Source organism: Epinephelus moara, chromosome 13 (genome assembly GCF_006386435.1).
Source record: "Epinephelus moara isolate mb chromosome 13, YSFRI_EMoa_1.0, whole genome shotgun sequence".
NCBI classification, from domain to species: Eukaryota; Metazoa; Chordata; class Actinopteri; order Perciformes; family Serranidae; genus Epinephelus; species Epinephelus moara.
Window position 1 is genome coordinate 21,622,435 of NC_065518.1, and position 19,019 is coordinate 21,641,453.

Genomic DNA, 19,019 nt, shown 5'->3' on the forward strand with positions numbered 1-19,019 from the left:
AACTGACAGCACAACAGGTTCACACGGAGCCTTGCACTGCAGTGGACTATAAATAGATTATCTTATCCGTTCTAAGTTGAGCTAGCATGTCTCCATTCATTGCAAATGAGCCGTGCCCACATACAAAGCCACTGTGTGCTTACATAAACCTGCATGTGAAACCTTAAGTCACTGTACACAAAGTAGTATTATTGTGGAAGCCCTGTGGTCACGTTATTTATGGCTGACAGATGGCATCCATGTCAGCGTGCATAGTCGGGTGTACACCTCACAGCTAGGCATCAGACAGATTAAACTCAAAACCGCTCAGTGAAGTCATGAACTTTCACTTGTTTATAAATGGAACAGACAATCCTTTTCACAGGTCCTTTCAGGCTCTTTCTAGCGATACAATATACAACACGGCAGTCCAGATTTAGGCTGAGCAACCAACTCTCTGATGTACACTGGCTGTACTCTCATTGTAATGGATGCAATGTGAATAATCTCAAAGCAGAACTGTCTAGTTCATTTGATAAATATTGTAAATTAGTATGATTTTAGGGTGCTTTCACACCTGCCATGATTGGTTTGGTTTAATCAAACTCAAATTAATAAATTAATTTCCCCCCTAAGTGCGGTTTGTTTGGAAAGTTGTGAACACAGCAATCGCACTCAGGTGCACACCAAAACAACTGGACTAAGACCTTTAAGAAGTGGTCTCGGTTACAACCGAACTCTGGTGTGGTTCATTTGTGGTGAGATTGTGTTCCGACCTCGATCCGAACCAACTGCAGTCACATTACACATTGTTTGGATTAAACAAGCATGAGCATGTTACAGTCCTGGAGGATTATTAATGTACGCCTCCACCTGTACTGCCTTAATATGCAGTACATGTATAAAACATTGTTTTCTAGTTGGAGCCGCGCCTCATTTTCAAACTGTATGGTTTGACTAAAATGAACAATGACAGCAATATAATACACAATGACCAGCGCTAAAATCAGCCTACGTAGTTGTCCCTCCATTGTGACATTAGAAAGTGTCGAATTTATCTTGCAAGTGTACTCTTCTTCAACATTTTGTTTACACCCTGGATTTTCCCCACATGGAAATTCTGACCAATCAAGAGCAGCTTACTCGCGCAGGGCATTTGATCTGGCCCACTTGTGAATGCTGCTGTGAGAACATGAACCAACTCTAGGCAACTATGCAACTTTGTGACAAATTTAGTCCCTGATTCGGACCAAAGCAAGACAACTCTAGGTCTGAAAGCTCTCTTAATGTCTTTTTGTTTGCACATGATTCTAGATACCACCCTTTTTGAACTTGTTCTGTGAACGAAGAATCCAAAAACAGAAAGTATTTGATGAAGAAAGTAAAAGGACTCCAGGTTTAGCAACAGCAAAACTATATCAAAACATATGTTTATAAACTCTGATGCAACTACAACTGCTGCCTTGATTGGTGGTATGTTTGTGTCATTGTGCGACCTTGGTGTTATTAAGGGTTAGCTCAGATTCACCAAAGTCGCACTGTAATGCAAGCATCGAGGTAGTGTCAGCCGAGCAGCTCCTGTGTTCAGCAAGGTAAAATTACTCTTTTTGCAATGAAGTCTGGCTGTGAAGAGAGCATAGATATGTTTCTTAGTTCAGTCCCCTGTTGGAAAGAGCTGTCTGTTTGGGAAGTATTGAGCATACATGCCTGGATAAATGAGACGTTTATTATGCTGTATGAGTTGTGTGAGAGTTTATAAATGGATGTTTTGATATAGCCTTGCTTTTGTTAAAAGCACACACACACACACACACACACACACACACACACACACACACACACACACACACACACACACCCTTGACTTCACTTCATCAGGAATTTTCTCAGAGTTTGGATTCTTTGTTTACAGTGAAAGCATGCTAAAAAAATCAATACGTTTTCTTCCTGAATTAAACGTAACACGGGGTAAGTAATTGATATTCAAATGGTCATTTGGAGCGTGAAGTATGCCTTAACAGCTACTAGAAGTGAATCATTATTACTGTGTTGATTATGGACTTTAGCCATGATCGAGTGGCGACTATTAATCAAGCACAATAATGTCATGCTGAGTCCATCGATGTTGTGAACAGCTACTTAATTTCTCTGTCTAAAATCACCCTAATTATTGCTGGAGCAATGCTTTCTTTTTTGCAAATGGAGCTAGTGAAGTAAAAAGCTGCATATATAATACAGTTATGTAATTACTCTCATTTTAAATGCTGCAATACATATCACAAGAAACAAAAATATCACAGCGAGCCCTAACAAGAACATTTGCCTGTGCGCAGACTGTGATTATATCAGTGTGTGGTTTGCCAAGCTTGGCAGGAAAATTGATGCCGGGGCGGATTGTGTGAGAAGACAGACCATGTGGAGGGATATGTGGGCACGTCTGTTCACTTAACACTTTATCTGTGTGTCTCTGCTGTGTCCTCCAGCCCAGCACTCTACCCCAGGGTACAATCAATATGAACCAGTGCTCCGACGTCATCGATGGAGAGTCCAGGACGGGTCAGAAGAACTCTCTGTGCATCCTGACCCCTGAGAAAGAGCACTTCATACGGGCTGAGTGTAAAGAAATTATCAACGGGTAAGACATGATAACCAGGAACCTGTTATTGTTATCTGCCATCATGTCTTCATTTATATGACATAGAATAACTGCCTCAGGTGGGCAGTACTATTTGTGTTGCTCTCTGTTTTGATTTGAGTGGACTGGGATGACAGACTCTTGGACAAGGGAGAATAGTTGTGCGCAGCTGCCTTTGCTGCCAAAACTGCTCTGCCCCCTGCTGTCTCCTCTGGGCCGTGCTTCTCAGAGACTTGTAATCCACACTGCAGTGACAGTGCACATTCTTGAACTGTTCCCTCTTCCTGTGCTCACACAGACGCAGATCACAACACACAAGCTTTAAGCCTCATAATTCGGTTGTCTCTTGTGCCCCTCCTCCACTGCTGCACATTTAAAGTGAGTGTCTGCACTGTACCCTCGCTCCCCGGCTGTAGCATACATATTATGGCTATTCTTAGGGAACTGTGACTCACAACACCTACACTCTGTTATGCTACCTACTCTATCACTGCACACCTCCCACTCGCCCATCATCTGGCCCCCATGTGTTAGTTCTTGGCTGTCACACCATCATATTAGCCCTCGCAGAGGTTGCCATTAACTGCCAGTGATGTAACAACCAGGATTTCTATAAAATGTATTATTTTGTGTGTCTTTCCTGGTTATGTGAAGTTCCTTACAAGTGACATTTGTTTCATTATATTACATTATTGAAACAGTGCTGTGTGGGCACTCACTCATCATCACTGCGTCACATGTTCCTGTCTACAGTGTGACACTCACACCAAAGGTTTTCACTCTTTACAAAGTGGGTGGAGTAGAAAAATACTTCATAATGCATGAGTGTTGGGCACTATCGTCACTGACTTGATTATTCTAATCCTAAAAGATCCAGGGGTTTCTGTGTCGCACACAGTCCTATAATTTACAGTTGCATGAGGATTGGTGTTCACCCTGACAGCTTTATATTAGTTAGTGCCAAGATCAAAAATCGAGGTGAGTTGTAGTTGTATTTTATCTACTTAATCATTTTTATCTTAGTCAGTTTTTAGTAAACTAAAACACTTAAGAGTTCAGTCTTGTCTCAGTCAAAGATAACCATGAACACTTTAGCTCTAGTAAAGACCACGGATGAGGATTCTAGAAACTTCAGCAAACTGCGTCTAGTTTAGAATTCATCCAAATGATTTTTACAGATACACATACATTATCGGCTTGTGTGGACGTAGAATAATGGTGTTACAGTAGTGTGATGGCACAGCAGCATTGAAGAGCTGTGAGTATGGGAGTATTTTTTGTGCTGCTGTGTAATGTATTTATGCTTTTCAAGCATGATTCTTAACTAAATCCACCTCGACTAATTAGATGATAGTGTCCTCATGAATGGCCTTTTAGTACAGAGCATAAACACATACAGGAAAAAAAGGACATACCAAGGAAAATCAAACATGACCATACAGGCCTTAGGATGCTTTGTGTCAGAGAATAATTCACAATATTTCAACTTTTGCTAAAAGAGAAGCAAATTACCTGGGAGCTGTTTAAATGTGTAATTTGTGGTCGATCTTATTTCAACATATACTGATTACATCACTTGCCCACCGCCCCCACTGTTGCTTTATTAGTTAGACAATGTACGCTACAGTTATACAGTTATAAACTGAAAGTGTCACAGAGTCGCAGCACAGAGTAGCAGGAATCAGATTTCACTTACAGGGAGTTGATCGACAAGACGATGACGGAGGATTTGGTGTCATAGCGAAAAGTAAAAGCACCTGTTTGGCACGATTTTGAATTTAAACCCAATGCTAATAGGGAACCTGATAAAGATAATAAGGGTAAAGGAGGTTTACATCACTAAGAAGTAGGGTTGCAGAGGTATATTATGAAACTATGTACCATGGTATGAAAATTGTCCGTCATCATACAGTGTATGTTTATTTACAGTATTGAGAAAAATGCAGCCCGATGGAAAATCTCATCTATGCGTACACATTGGCCTGATCCATGACCCCTTGCATTATTTCAAACCGATTCGCTGTCAACGACAGTGTTGTAACGACTTGTGTTACACCAGTTAAATGTGAAGCTGCAGCAGTAGAAATGTTGGGTTAGCATCAGCAATAGCTTAATTCAGCATGCTACAGATGATGTCATCGACAATTATCTTTTTTTTTTTGTAGATTGTCCGGTGTAATTGGTAACACCAGTGTTCTCACAAGTTTATTAACCCATGGGAAAAATTTTCCTCACTGTGGCGCTCCTTTAATGTAGTTGTATTTTCTCTTAGTAATATTAGGTCATGCACATGCTTGTCCTGGCAAGTATAATGGTTTGTAGTTTGCTGCAGAGAACTTTGATCCAGTCCTATATTGATCCACCATGGGTGCAGGGTTTGTATAGTCTGTATTTTGTGTCCCAATAACAACACTTTGACTGTTTGTCGAAGGTGGCAGGAGGCCTTGACTGTATACCCCAGGACCAACAAACAGAACCAGAAGAAAAAGCGCAAGGTTGATCCACCCACTCACCAGGTAACACTCCTATTCACACACTCCTCAAGTGCTTTTACCTTTCTCATGCTGAACAAAGTGTGAGCAGTGTGCAGCCAAATTCAGAGGAAGGTTATGTGTGGTATTTTTGCTCGATGATATATTTTTTCTCCTGTGCATAGATAATAGCAGAGAATATGGAGAGGACGATGTCACACACTTAAGTGAGAATACAGATGAACAGTATTTTAACGTCATTAGCCTTAGGTGGTTAAATGAATTTGGTCATATCGTGTGCAGCAACAATTCTGATGCAAATCTTTTTTGGTATTTGCTCATTTGACATCATCTGAAGTATTTCCAAATGACAGATAATGAGCCAATGTTTGGGATAAGATGAACATTATAAATGTGGCAGTCGTGCCATCGCTACATCAAAGAAAGGACATACATATATTTAAAGACAACATGTGCCGTGGAAGTATGCGGTATGGAGGCTTCTCATTCCACTCAAACTACACCAGCTGTTTTCCCCCCCGAGAGAGAAAAGACAGAGAGAGATGTATTGTTTTTCTGCCAGCAACATGATGAACAGTTTATGCTTTCCATATTTGCATTCTTGAGTCACATGATGAGGCAGTCTCAATAAACGAATAGACGGCACGCCACGTACTCCTAAATTCATCTATACTTCCAGAGTAAGTCGTCATTTGAAGTGTGAATTAAAAGTGTACACGTTGTCAGCTATTCTTCTGCAAGTAATACTTGAAATATGTTTCCAGCAATTCCATTTTGTTTTTATACATATAAAACAGGTGACCTACTTTTAATATTTATACAGTATCACCTGGTAAGAGGGCAGCAAACAGAAGTGAGCTATCAAAATATTCCTTAGCAAACAATCAAGGATAATGATGACAGCTCTCTGCTAAAATAACATTCAGCAGCAACTTTCAGCAGTGTGACCATGATCCTCTTGCTTATGAATTTGCTGGTACGCTCTGTTTCTTTGTCACGTGGAGCAGCTGCTGTCTCACCTGCCAGGCTTTTGCCCCGAGTCCTGCCCGTTCGGTCATTAACCTTGTGCGGTCAAAACAGATTTTGTTTTTCTCTAAGTTGACGCTCCTAGTCAGAGAAGTCAGATTCAGGGCTTCAAATTGAAGTCTGTAAGAGTGTCCTTGATCAACACAGTCTAAATCCCTCCACTAAACACTACAAACTAAAATATCAGATTTTAATAAACATCACCTGTGTGCCCTGTTAAAACGCGTGAATGCAGGAGTGTGCAACAGCTGAAGATACTCAGTAGGAATGGGTCAATACCTTGTGAAGAAGAATTCATAGTTCATTGCTCTTTAAAGGGGAGTACTTGCATTATACTGCTATTATTTTGTCTAGAGGTCGACCGATGGTGGATTTTAATGGCCGATATATAATACCGATAGTTTGAAGAAGGAAAATCGATACCCAATTAATTGGCTGACAGAATAAAATGATTTTTATGTGGGACTTTATGCCCCGACTGCACTTGAACAATGTAAGAACAGCATTAAGAAGCTTTGAGAGACAGCTAATGTGGGGAGAAATGGACTGAAGACAGGTCCCTTATGACATGAGCGCCACTAAGCAGCCTTGTGGTAAAATCAGCTGTTTCCCGGGATTCACATTTTATATCACCAGAAAAATGTGACAATAATATCGTTTATCGCAATTTTTCTACGACAAAATATCGTCCACTAAAAGTAGTTGTCATGAGAGGCCTTTACTTTACATCACCTTTGTTTTTAAATTTACAGTGCCATGAATTGCGACTGAAATCCTTAAAATGGCTCAAAATTTTCATGAAGTATTGTACAAACGTTTTCTGATGTCAAACTGGGACTGTAGACTTATTTAGAGTGCATGTCAAAGTCTGTGGGTCTGTAAACATGGACTTTGGGACTTGAATCCCCTTAAGTGCTGTTCATTAGCTGACTTTCCACATTGTCTCCCCTGCAGAGGAACCTAGACAGATAATTTCCCTCTGGAGACCAATGTGTCTTGAAGGAATCTATTAATAAATAAAATTATATTAAGTATATCTACACAAAATTTAGCAGCTAGAAAACAATACAAGGTGGCATTCAGCAGTCTGAGAGCCAGATGAGGAACATCATTCAAGCCATGCGTGTGGCATCCATTAGAAACACGATGCCCATAGGGAATAAAAATGCTCTTTTCATGTCGGTGCAGTCAGATCTCTCCCTGGTAGGTAGAAATTAATAACAGGACTAGGTAAAGCTTTATTACCATTCTAATGGTTATATATTATATCATACAATACAGGACAGACCACCCAGTGCAGGATACAGCTTCCCCCCCTTCCCTACCTCCTTTTTGATGCGAGGCCAAATTTGTATCGAGTGCACACAAAATTCTCTCTGAAGTTCATTGTCTGGTTCCTCTAATGACGGCGCCCCTGAATCAGACTGTGACCTTGGCAGGCCCACACTAACAGGCTCATTTGCAGAGGGACAGTGGTGACACAGCGATGACCTTGACTGTGTCCCATGTGACCTCTGATGTTAATGCCTTGCTGTCTTTGTTGCTGTTTTTATTAACAGTACTTTCCTGTGTAGATGAGTGTACCTGCTATAAAGTGTGGTTGTATTTTATCTCAATAAGTTCCTCATATCCAGATACAGGACTATTTTTCTTGCATGTGTGTGAAACGAGCATTGCTTGAAATAACAGTCAAGGCCAAGCCACATAATTAGGGCTGATAATGTGTGAGGGTGATTATGCTTTCACTGCTTGTCTAATGTCTGTTTCTATCATTGCCTCGTGGGCTGTTCGGTTGTTTTTGGATGGAAATGTGATATAGATTGTCACAGATAAATATCCACAGTTGCCTCACGTTTCCACCTGAAAGCTCTCCTCCTCCCACCGAGACTCAAGTTACCAGAGACATACGCAGGAAACTGTTGTAAATACTTGAGCACTGTAACATGTTTGCTTTCTGGGTGGTGCCCCTAAATTAAAGCACCTGACCTTGAGCACAAGAAAACTATATGACAGGAAATGTACTTGTCCTTCATATTGCAGCTGAGAGAAGTTTTACTTTCAGATTCCTTTGTTGGCTCTGCAGCAGCAAAAAGCTTGTAATAGTGCTCTATGTCATAAATTTGCACATCTAAAAACGATAGTTCAAATAACACAGAAAGTATGAAAGGCAGATTTTTGGGTCTACCTGTACTGATTATAAATCAGCACCACATAGCAAGCATTAACATCAAAGGCTTTTTGTGATTGGCAGGGTGGAGAAACTGCAAGCCAGTGTTTTTCCACTGAAGACATGAATGGACACCCAGTGAGTTCAGCTTGGCCGAACTTTCTTTCATCCTGCTTCACCCTTAGTGGCTTTGAAATCCCAGCCCTAATGAATTCTATTTATGAAAAATCCCGATCAATCCAGGTGAAGGTGTGAATAAAAAGAACATGCTTCTTACTTCTCTCTCCGATACTGAAAGAGTGATTCTTAGCACAGCTGCATGTTTGTGGTGATTAAAGTAGGCTGGCTGAGAAGCTGATGTTGAGGGACGCTTTGCTTTGGAAATCTTGCTTTCTCCTCTTATGAATTCAGATGATCTTGCGTGTAGGGATGTACAGATCTGACTTTTGCAGTCCCGATACAGATACCTGGGCTTTGGTTATCAGACCATACAGAGTACAGATCTGATGCAGGTGTTGTATGCTTCACGGTGTGGAGGTGACTGGGATCATTCCTATATGTGTCAGGCTTGTCTTACACATTGCTCTCCTAACTTAATAAAATAAAATGTAACGAATAAATACAAAGATAGAAATAAATAGGAATGAAATTAAGCTTTTTCAGTCGGTATCAGCCCAGTATCTGATATCGGTATTGTATCAGTGCATTCCTACTTGTGAGTCTGCTGATTACCATAAGGGCTTTCAGTACATACTGGTGACATCAAACTTTGAGCACAACAGCAATGAGTGTTTAAATTTGTCTGCTTTTTGTATTCAATAATCAGATGGCGATTATTTTTATCCCACGAATCCTATTCCGCTATGTTATGCCTCTGTAGACTCTGTTTTTCTGTTCTCTGTATCCCTCAATGATACAGGTGTGTTTGGCATAAATTAACTCTTTGTTTAATGTCAAGCTGTCAATCTCGTTCTCCTTTCCACACGTCCTCCTCCTCTCTCCCCAGACTTTGTCGTTGTGCCAATGATGAAAGCAATTTTATCACTTTGATGTTGGATGTGCTTCACAAATACACATAAAAATCCAAGAAGCCAAAAAAGCAAAAACAGACCAATGATGAAATCGTGTGCCACTGAACACCACGACTCTGATCATTACCTCTTCAAATTAAAGCCACAGGATTACTGTGCTGTGCAGAAAGCTTATTTTCACTGTTGAAAGGACCATAAGTGACTCATAAGTGAGACAACGTGGTGTAGTGATACAGTGCTGTCGTGATTGGCTCATGATTGGACACCACTGCAGATGAGAGTGGGTGTACAATGGAGCACGTTAGCATAAAGAAGTCAGGATTTAAAGAACCAACGTGTAGGGTAGACCCTCTCTGTTTGTTCTGAGCTACTGTAGAAACATAGCATGGCAACATGGTGGACTCACAGGAACAGGACCTGCACCCTATGTAGATATGAAGGGTTTTTCTAAGCTAAAGAAAACACGTAAGTCTTAGTTTCAGGTGATTATACACGAATGAAAACATAATTATGAGTATTACATTCAATTTCTGCAAATAAACCCCCCTAAATCCTGCACCCTGGTCCTTAAAAGAAAATCTTTTTCCCTCCTTCGTTTCACGTTTACTTGTCAGTGTTTAATTGCTCTCCAATCTCTTTCCTCCTCGTACTCCTTTTTGTAGTCTCTCTGTGACCTTACCTCCCATTATGTCATCTCCTCTTCCCATCCACTCCTTTCAACCCAAACCCTCACCCAGGAGCCCGGCCCCGCTAAGGTGACAGTGACCAGCAGCAGCAGCGGAGGAAGCATCCCCTGCCTGCCCAGCAGCATCGCCAGTGCCGAGCGCGTCCCGATGAGCCGTGCCACTCTGTGGCAGGAGGAGAGCCGCTGGAGCAGGGCCACCATCCCCTGCAGCCGCAGTGCCTCCTGTCTCAGCCAGCTGGGCCAGAGCCAACCAGACTCCACTATCACTACTCAAGACGGTAAGGACTGAGATGACGGCATGTAAATTCCTCAACATCCTGTAGGAATGCTTCAGCTGTTTCTTGATGTTAGATAAGGACAACTGTGTCACTTTAAGTTTGTTCATCATAGCTAACATAAAGGCACTGTCACATGGCTTGTCTCACATGTAGTTAACTTTCTCAAACTATAAAATCAGCCGTGACCTGGGCTTAAGCATAAGCTCTTTTCAGGCACTTAGCCAACAGCTTTAACTGTTTGGGTAAATAGTGACTTATGTAACTATGTTGACGAGACAGTAGTTTGTGGTATACAACAGATACGTAATGTGTGTTCCCACTTGGCACTTCCCACTGGCTATATACAAACTGATGTATGTGGCATTGTGTCCTTGCTTCAGATGGCGGCACCATGAGCACCGGACGCAAGGTACGAGTGGAAAGTGGTTACTTCTCCCTGGAGAAGACCAAGTCGGAGCCTTCTCCACAGTCTGCACAGCACTCTCAGCCACCCACGCATCTGCCCCTGTCCTCTTCACCATCTTCCTCCTCCTTAGGAGCTCTCAGTCCCAGGTACAACTCTGAGCCCGAATCCCAAACTTCCCCTTTTCAACCCTCCCAAGATCCTCTCCCTTCTCCAGGTGCACTCGTTTCCCCCAGCTACTCCACCATCAGCTCCTCCCAGAGCTCGCTGGACTCCGAACCCAGCGGGAGTACACCCACCTGGGAGGGGCGCAGCGGTGGTGGAGGGAGCACCAGTAGTGTCAGTGGTGGAGGAGGCAGAGTGGGCCGGCCTGGAAGGGAGTACGCAGCCCTGTCTGATGTGCCACGGGCTCGCAGACTGAGTTACCGCGAAGCCTTCCGCTCAGAGAAAAAGCGCCAAGACCTGAGGGCACGGACACGGAGTCCTGGCAGAGAGGAGGTGGCCCGGCTGTTTGGGGAGGAGCGAAGGTAAGAGGTTAATGGATTAGAGGCACGATTGGCACACCTCAAAACAGAGTCTACAGAGACATTTTAAGTTGCATATCTCTTAGCAGAGGCACACGTGCAAATTCACTTGTGATTATGATGGCAGCCAAACATGATTAATAATCATTAATGAGCCACTGGTTGTTAGCCCTTGGCAGAGCCTTAAAACATAGATAGCATGCCAAGTAATCTATTATGTGAGGCTCATGCATTGCTCAAAGCACTTAGCATTGTAGTTGTGTAGCACCACCCTGTGGCAACTGTCCTCAAGGCACTCCTATATCTTGAACATCTTTTGTTATTGCTGCCACCCCTACCAGTGGTTTGCCGTTAATGATTTTGGGATTGAAATGCACATTTTACTTTCTTTTCTATTGATCTCTACCTTTTGCCCTTGCTACTTTTGCTAGTTTGTTTTGTCGTTTCAATCTTTTCCAGGGGCTACTGAACAGAGCTTCTCAGCGCTAATGCTCAACCAACCCCTCCACCCCTGTCCCAATGCTGTTCCCTGCTGGTCACCGCTGATTCCTGCTTTCTATCATTTCATCTCTGCACTGCCTGGGAGCATACACACACACTGTTTCATATGTACCTGATTTATCGTATATACTGTGCATACTTAAACATACTGGTGGTTGGCACTGATGGTGGGTTTACATACAGTGTGATATCATCCTTTCTCATGCAGAGACACACACACACACACACACATGCATACACACACACATTAACAAGTGCAGAGCCTGAAGGTAACGCTGACTGTGTTGCCATTGCTGCTACTTCTTCAGTTTGTTTAATCCACCATCCTAGTCATTTTCCTTTCCCTCTAAAGTTTAATCTCTCATCATATAACACCTAATCTTTATTCTTTGATGTATCTCTGGATTGTTCTCTTTGGGGATATTATCTTTACCTCGCACATTGCTGTCTATGAAAGGGACTTTGAGTCTAGAATGATGTCCAAAGTCAAACACTCTACGTATTGTATGTCTGTGTTGTGCAGTAATGGCAGCAGTGCATTCTGTGCACAACAAATCGAAACTACACATACGGACATTGATTTTGGCTCAAATTTGCTTTCATGTCATGCTTTGGTCTTGTTTTAATGCGGATTCTGCCAACATTTGAGGATGTTGTGCTGCAAAATGCCATTTTTAAAGAATTATTGAGATATTTAACCCACTGTGAGAAGGGACTTTTATGTTGATGCTGTATGTACTGTGTATTGAGTATGTCTTTGAAGAGAACGGTCCTTTTGTGTCTCTTAGGCGTTCTCAAATCATTGGCCGATTCGAAGAGGGTCAGCCTGTAGAGCACATGGACACAAGCAGCTCCAATGAGCCTTCTGACAACACCACGCTAATCCAGAGACAAGGCCGCAGCGAGAGACGCTATCTGGCTAATAAACATGTATGCTATTCTGCTATTCTAAACCTAAAAAAGTGTAAAATACTAAAAGAATTCACCGAACTGCATATTTACAATACAGTGAGAGTAAGACACAACCTCCTTACTTTATTAGGGGTTACTTTTGATTTCTAATACTGATTTTCTATTTACAGGAGATGTCACTGGATGCCGGCAAGGACCGCTCAGTCCCTGATGTGTCCAGCTCCACTTTTGCTAATTTAAGAAGAGCCAAGTCACTGGACCGCAGAGTCACCGAGTCCTCAATGACTGTGAGTATTGACAGCACCTTTAAAGTGTGTAGGGCCATAACCAGTGGATTACACAACCATGTCAAGATCCCATCCAATATGTTTGTGGTTCAAGATTCAAATTCAGTGCAGAGAAAAGAATGTGATCCCTCACCACCTTCCCACCCATAGTTAGTTAGCCTAATGTCAGATCAACAATGTCAGCCAGGTTTGTTCCCGTTGTTTTTTTTTTTTTTGTAATAACGTTAAAGAGGTTTGGAAAGGGACAAATATGTTGGTTGCTAACATATTTTTAAGATTATGTAAATTGTCTTTAGCCAAAATGATAAAGGCTAACATTCCATTGCAAGGCTTCGTGCCACCCTGAAATAATTTTTGGTGTCATTTACTTGGATATCCACGAGGCCTAGCATCCGATCGTAAATATCCCTCCATCACATACTGTAGGCCTTATCTAATATACACTGTGGCCCCCAGCTAAACAGAACCTCTGTCACCATGTCTCTTTCTTTTTGTCAGACATTTCAACAATAACTAAGGGGTGCGGGACTTGGTATTCGTCAATTATGTTCAGTAGAGCACTTCCATAAACAATGCAGCAGAGGCTGCCCTGGTGGTTTGTTTTTTCTCTCTCGCCACATAAACCAACTTTTTTCTAACAAGCACTGCTCAGGAAAATGACAGTACGCACTGGTCAGCCATAAAGTCAGCGCACATAATTAAACTTCAATTACGCATGCACCCAAACACAACTAGTGACTCCACATTCAGCCGCATAAACAATATCAAATTAGCAGTTGTTTTTCTCCGGTCGTCATAAGTGAGATTAAAGTAGCCCCAAAGTTGCTTAAGGTTGCACTCGTATCTTCCTGACGTCTGACTCCTACCAGTCTGACACACTGCTACTGATCTGAGGTCTGCGCAGTGCTGTGGGGGTGATCCCAGTCAGTGTGTGGTTGGTCTCTCCAGCCGAGCTGCAGCTGCCAGAACCCCCGCCCACTCCAACACACACACGCACACATTCATGTACACACCACTGCCGCCACCGCTACTGATGATTATAAATAGCCAGCACAGAAGCAGCCGCAGTTGTGCGTATGTCCCTGGGACTGACGAAAAGAAACAGATTGTCAACATATGAAGTGAAGGCAGTTAGCCATCAGAATGACTCTCTGCCAGGCGGTGACCCCACACCTGATGAAGCTCAACAAAAACAAGGTATTGTTGAGTGAGCAGAGGCCAGGTTTGGGACGAATGATTTACTTTAGAGTCTATAAACAGACTTGAGTTTGGTTTCAATGTGCAGCAGAGTTTGTGTTTCACAGGGAAAGTCCAGCTCCCGCCAGGCAGTCTCTTTAGTTGGAGCCGTGTATCTGCACTTATACTTCGTGAACTGAAGCAATGACCTTAATGTAAACAAATGCACATAAACGCTGTATTGTATAGGGAGATTTCAATTATATATTCTGATGAAATAAGTGATGAATGCTCGCTTAGTGAGGACTTCTAATATGGCGACAAATTACCACAAAATGTTTCAACAAAATATGATTGTTTTCCCCTTTTTTCTATTGATGTGATCTATTGATTAATGTTTTTTTAAAATCAGTCCTAAATGGCAGCTGAATTTCCTTTTATTGATTGTAGATGAATTAATTTGGCTGCATCACATGATATCACATCACTCTAATCTGTCTCGATTGCAGCCAGATCTGCTGAACTTCAAAAAAGGATGGATGACAAAGCTGTATGACGATGGAATGGTAATTAGCTCCCATTAATAGGATTAAATGACGTCTGCTTCTAGTGAAAAAGATCATTTACTCATAAAGGACTAGTGAAATCTAATTAATGTTGTCTTTTACCCCTTAGTGGAAGAAACACTGGTTTGTACTGACAGATCAGAGTTTGAGGTACTACAAGGACTCAATAGCTGAGGAGGTAAAACACGTCTTAAAGAGACTTTTGACAGTTGTTTTGAATGAATAGTTGGTTAACAAGGGCATTTTTGTTGTCTTTGTTTTGTCTTTTTCTCCCTTAGGCTTCAGAACTGGATGGTGAGATTGATCTCTCTACGTGTTACGATGTCAAAGAGTTCCCCGTCCAGAGGAATTACGGTTTCCAGATCATGGTGAGTCTACATGTCATCGATTGTCTCGTGTCATTCATCACGAGTGAAGATGAAATTCATTGTCCACACATTTGAGCTCTGCTGCCTCCTGACAGTCTATAAACAGCCTTGGACACCATGTGGGTCAACGTTAGGTATCAGGTTTTGTCTTTCTGAAACCATTCTTTGTCTGTCGTGACGGATGTCACTTGACTTGTCATCTCTCTGTGAGAGGCTGACATCATGGTGGTCTAAATTGGCCACAGCCGTTGCCAGCCCTGCTTGTCTCTCTGAACCCATGTGCCCCTCATCCTGCACAATATGTTTACCTCACCTCTTGCATTCAGAAGCCCTGTCCTTGTCCACATTTGCTCAATAACACTCAAGTTTTAAAACCATAAGTGCATAACAGTCACGCTGTCCTATGGATCCTGCTGTGAACCCTAGGAGGGAACTACACTTACTTTCATCATGTAATCCTTTGGCCATCAAACATTTTTAGCACTTGTTGCTGGCAAAATACTTACCGGACGCATATAGTCTCAATGCAGTTCAATTGTTATCCATTTGATGTCAGTGTGGGTTTTGTTCCTGCTACATATAGATTTCAACCTGCCATGATAATCCTGCAGGAGGAGACAGAAACTACAAGGTCATGTCTTTTGTTTACATTTGCTTGGAGCAGCTTCCCCCAGCTATTTTCTCTGGAGGAAGTCAGAAATAGAGGAGTGGAGGGGATCGTTGTCTCTTTGGCTGAGAACGTGGGTTTGGTGACAAGAAATTAATAACTCCAGTATTTATGTCTACTCCCTCTGCTCCATGGTCAGACTGGGAGGGGCTGTTAATCTGTCACTGCAGTTAAAGCAGTGAGTGGAATGAAGTACCTGGTTTGTGAAACCCCATTACTGTGTAGTGATGGAAATTGATTTTGCTTCTTGGTCTGATTGTTTATTGATGCCCTTATTGATTTCTGATCAGTTTCTATGTGGGGGAAAAATAGGCCTGAACAGGTTTTCAGCATCTCTCTCTCTAAAGTCCATTTAGAGAGATGTTTCGGCATCATTTTGTTGCAATGCGCAACCGTTAGAAAAACAAGCCGACGTCGATAGAAGGAAATGATAAGCTTGGAGGCATACGATCCTGATGAATGAGACAGTTTGGAACAGGTTATTGATTCCCATCCCTAACTCAGAGGCTGTAGTGAGTAACTGTGTTCATGTAGACATCACTTTACTTCCACTAGAGGTCACTAAATGTATGATTTAATTTAAATGTACTGGACGTAAGGCAAAGCTGAGTTTCAGAGTCATTGAGTGCAGGATACCTCTGTTTAAAGGGAGATTTCTACTGCTCAGAACAGTTCTCTAAAAGTTGAAATCTTTTGCAATATGGGGCACCAAGAAGACATCAGCTAAATGTAGCATTGTGTAATCATCATGCAAAAGTGCTACATCGGCCCCAGCTCATTTTTAAAGCCAGAGACTATTAACATTTAATTGTATTTTTAAAAATCCCAAGACTGAAAGTTGCACATCAGTGATAAAAATATCTTGTTTGATGCAATAGATTAGTATCAGAAGCAGTTGCGTGTAAAGCACCAGTTCACACCCACCCTGAACTGCACTCAAGCTTCCTAAAATTGTGACAGCCTGAATGCTCAAGGGTACTTGGTCCTTAGAATAAGAGCAGGAACACGTTGTTTTCCACATAAGATAAATGATTTAACACACAGTTTTTGTAAATGGTTGGACTTTTTGTTTGTGGCAAAGGGGGTCAAAAATGTGGCAAATTACATCTAACAGTGGTATGTAGATTTGATTACACAGTACACATTAAACTGAGTGTTCCCCTGTTACTTTCGTCACTAATCTAGATGGTGTTAACATTGTGGGTGTAGTGACAGCCTAAAAATGCACGTCTTCTCCTCAGCTTTGTGTTAGTGTGATGTTTTGATGTTCTGCTTTCAAGCGAGCTTTCGAACCCCTGAGCTCAGTGTGGTTTAACAACACAGCAAAGTGAAGCAAAGGAGAAGTGAGGCCAAGAATGTATTTCTCATTTCACAGTTTTTTCTACAGCTGATGAAACTGCATTCTGAGTGTGGTGCAGGTGGCCATCTGAGAAATGACTGACAAGTTTCTCTCTCAAAATGTACTCCTTAGCGTGAGAGGTATTCTCCGTTAAAGCTACTTTACAAAAACAGTTATTTTATGGAAGTTGCTGAAGGATATTTAATACAGTAAATATCAATCTTCTACTCACCTCTGGTTTCTAAGGTGGCTGAGATGTTTCAGACAAACCCCATATCAAAAATGCTTTTGAAATTTGAAAAGCACAAGCTCATTAACAGAAAACACAAACGCAAAAGCCACAACGGTGACTGTCAACAGATGATCCGAATGAAATGGCTGACTATTATTCCATTAATACTATTCATATTTACGTACTCTGCCATCTAACGTGGTTCCCAAATGTGGGTCGCGGGTCCATTCTGAATGGACAGCGAGTGACTTGCGAACATGTCTAGTTTGTAAAAAACACACCTTTTTTTTGAAGTACTGTAAATTGTTGGGTACAGAGCTTTTTTTTTTTTGAAGTGCTGTTCTCTGCTTTTGGCTGAATGACGAACAGACAGCTACTTGGAAGAGATAGCAAACTACTTCAAGGACACGGCCAAACACAAATATGACGCTGATTGTATTAAACTGCTTGAACTAATGACTGAGGAGAAATCTGGACCCTGTGGCTGGACCAGTTGGGAACCACTGACCTAAGCTATACCTGTGTATAGAGACCATAGCCATATTAAGGGTGATTTATGGTAGGTCGTCCAACACTTTTGATAAGCGGGCAGGTTGTCCACCAATCTGAAGATCAGCGGTTCAGTCTTCAACTTTTCTATCCACAAGTCAATGTATCCATGGGCAAGATACTGAACCCAAATTTCTCCCGATGACTGTGTGAACGTTTAACTGATGAACAGGTGGCACCTTGTATTTTAGCTTTGGCCTCTAGTGTGTAAATGTGTGTGTGAATGTGTGAATGTGACATGTAGTGTTAAAGCTCTTTCAGTGGTCGGAAGGCACTGCCAGTACAATTCCATCCATCCATTTTCCGAGTGTTACATGACGAAAATGAAACAGTCGCTTGTCATTTCCAGTTCATGCTTCAGTGAAAGATTTTAAGTCATCTCCATGGTAACCAGAGATCCATTTTTATAAATATGAAAATATAAAGACATCACGTGCCCCCTAAGTGGGCAAGAACTTCTCTCTTACACATATGTATGTAATAATAGTCGGGTTTTGCATTTCCGTTAATGCACTTGTGTTTTATCGAATTTGCAAAGTGTTTTTAATGTGCAGTTCATTTGATGCATCTTGGCCACTGTAGGTTACAGTCAGTAAAAGAAGAGCAACAAGTCTGCCTCCTGAACCAGGACAGCCTTGCATTGTCGATGCAATTCCACTGCTGCACATCATCTGTTTTAGCCCTGTACAAAAACACATGCTTTGTTTTTTTTAGTGTCAAAGTGTCAAAAAGGTATTTTAATCGACGTGCTGTCTCATCGCTGTCAGTCATTTGAATGAAATGCCTTTCTGTTTTCAGTGTAAAGAGGGAGCGTGCACCCTGTCAGCCATGACCTCTGGAATCCGTCGCAACTGGATTCAGGCCATCATGAAGAATGTGCGACCCACTATTGCCCCCGATGTCACTCGGTAATGCCCAAAGAGGATTAACACTTCAACCACTGGCAGATATAACTACTGCTTTTCTCACTTATTTTATTTTAATCCCTCTCTCCTCCTCACCTTCTCTTCCCTTCTTTCTCCTCCTCCCTCGACTGGTATTTTCAACCTGCTTCCAGGAAAAACATCTCTCTGAAACTATCCGTTCTGAAGCCCAGGTTGGAGTGCTTGTGTGTTGAATATCCTCCCCCCCCTCCTCGAACAGTGATGTAATTGCTCAGCAATGTCAGCCCCAGCGTGTCTGTCGTCCCACCCTATGTCATG

At 42.0% G+C, this 19,019-nt stretch overlaps 1 protein-coding gene across 4 annotated transcripts in view; it reads left to right on the top strand.

The window, feature by feature from the left end:
- Positions 1-19,019, top strand: part of si:ch73-103b11.2 (centromere-associated protein E) — a 59,533-nt gene that overhangs the window by 24,481 nt on the left and 16,033 nt on the right. For 2 of the 4 annotated variants that reach the window (XM_050059225.1, XM_050059223.1), the window contains exons 4-14: positions 2,463-2,614; positions 5,046-5,130; positions 8,384-8,437; positions 10,068-10,293; positions 10,674-11,223; positions 12,510-12,651; positions 12,804-12,920; positions 14,606-14,662; positions 14,772-14,840; positions 14,941-15,030; positions 18,616-18,725. In XM_050059225.1, coding sequence (XP_049915182.1) covers positions 2,463-2,614; positions 5,046-5,130; positions 8,384-8,437; positions 10,068-10,293; positions 10,674-11,223; positions 12,510-12,651; positions 12,804-12,920; positions 14,606-14,662; positions 14,772-14,840; positions 14,941-15,030; positions 18,616-18,725 — 1,652 coding nt within the window. The remainder of the gene's footprint in view (positions 1-2,462; positions 2,615-5,045; positions 5,131-8,383; positions 8,438-10,067; positions 10,294-10,673; positions 11,224-12,509; positions 12,652-12,803; positions 12,921-14,605; positions 14,663-14,771; positions 14,841-14,940; positions 15,031-18,615; positions 18,726-19,019) is intronic. The other 2 variants (XM_050059227.1, XM_050059226.1) reach the window with 2 other exon arrangements.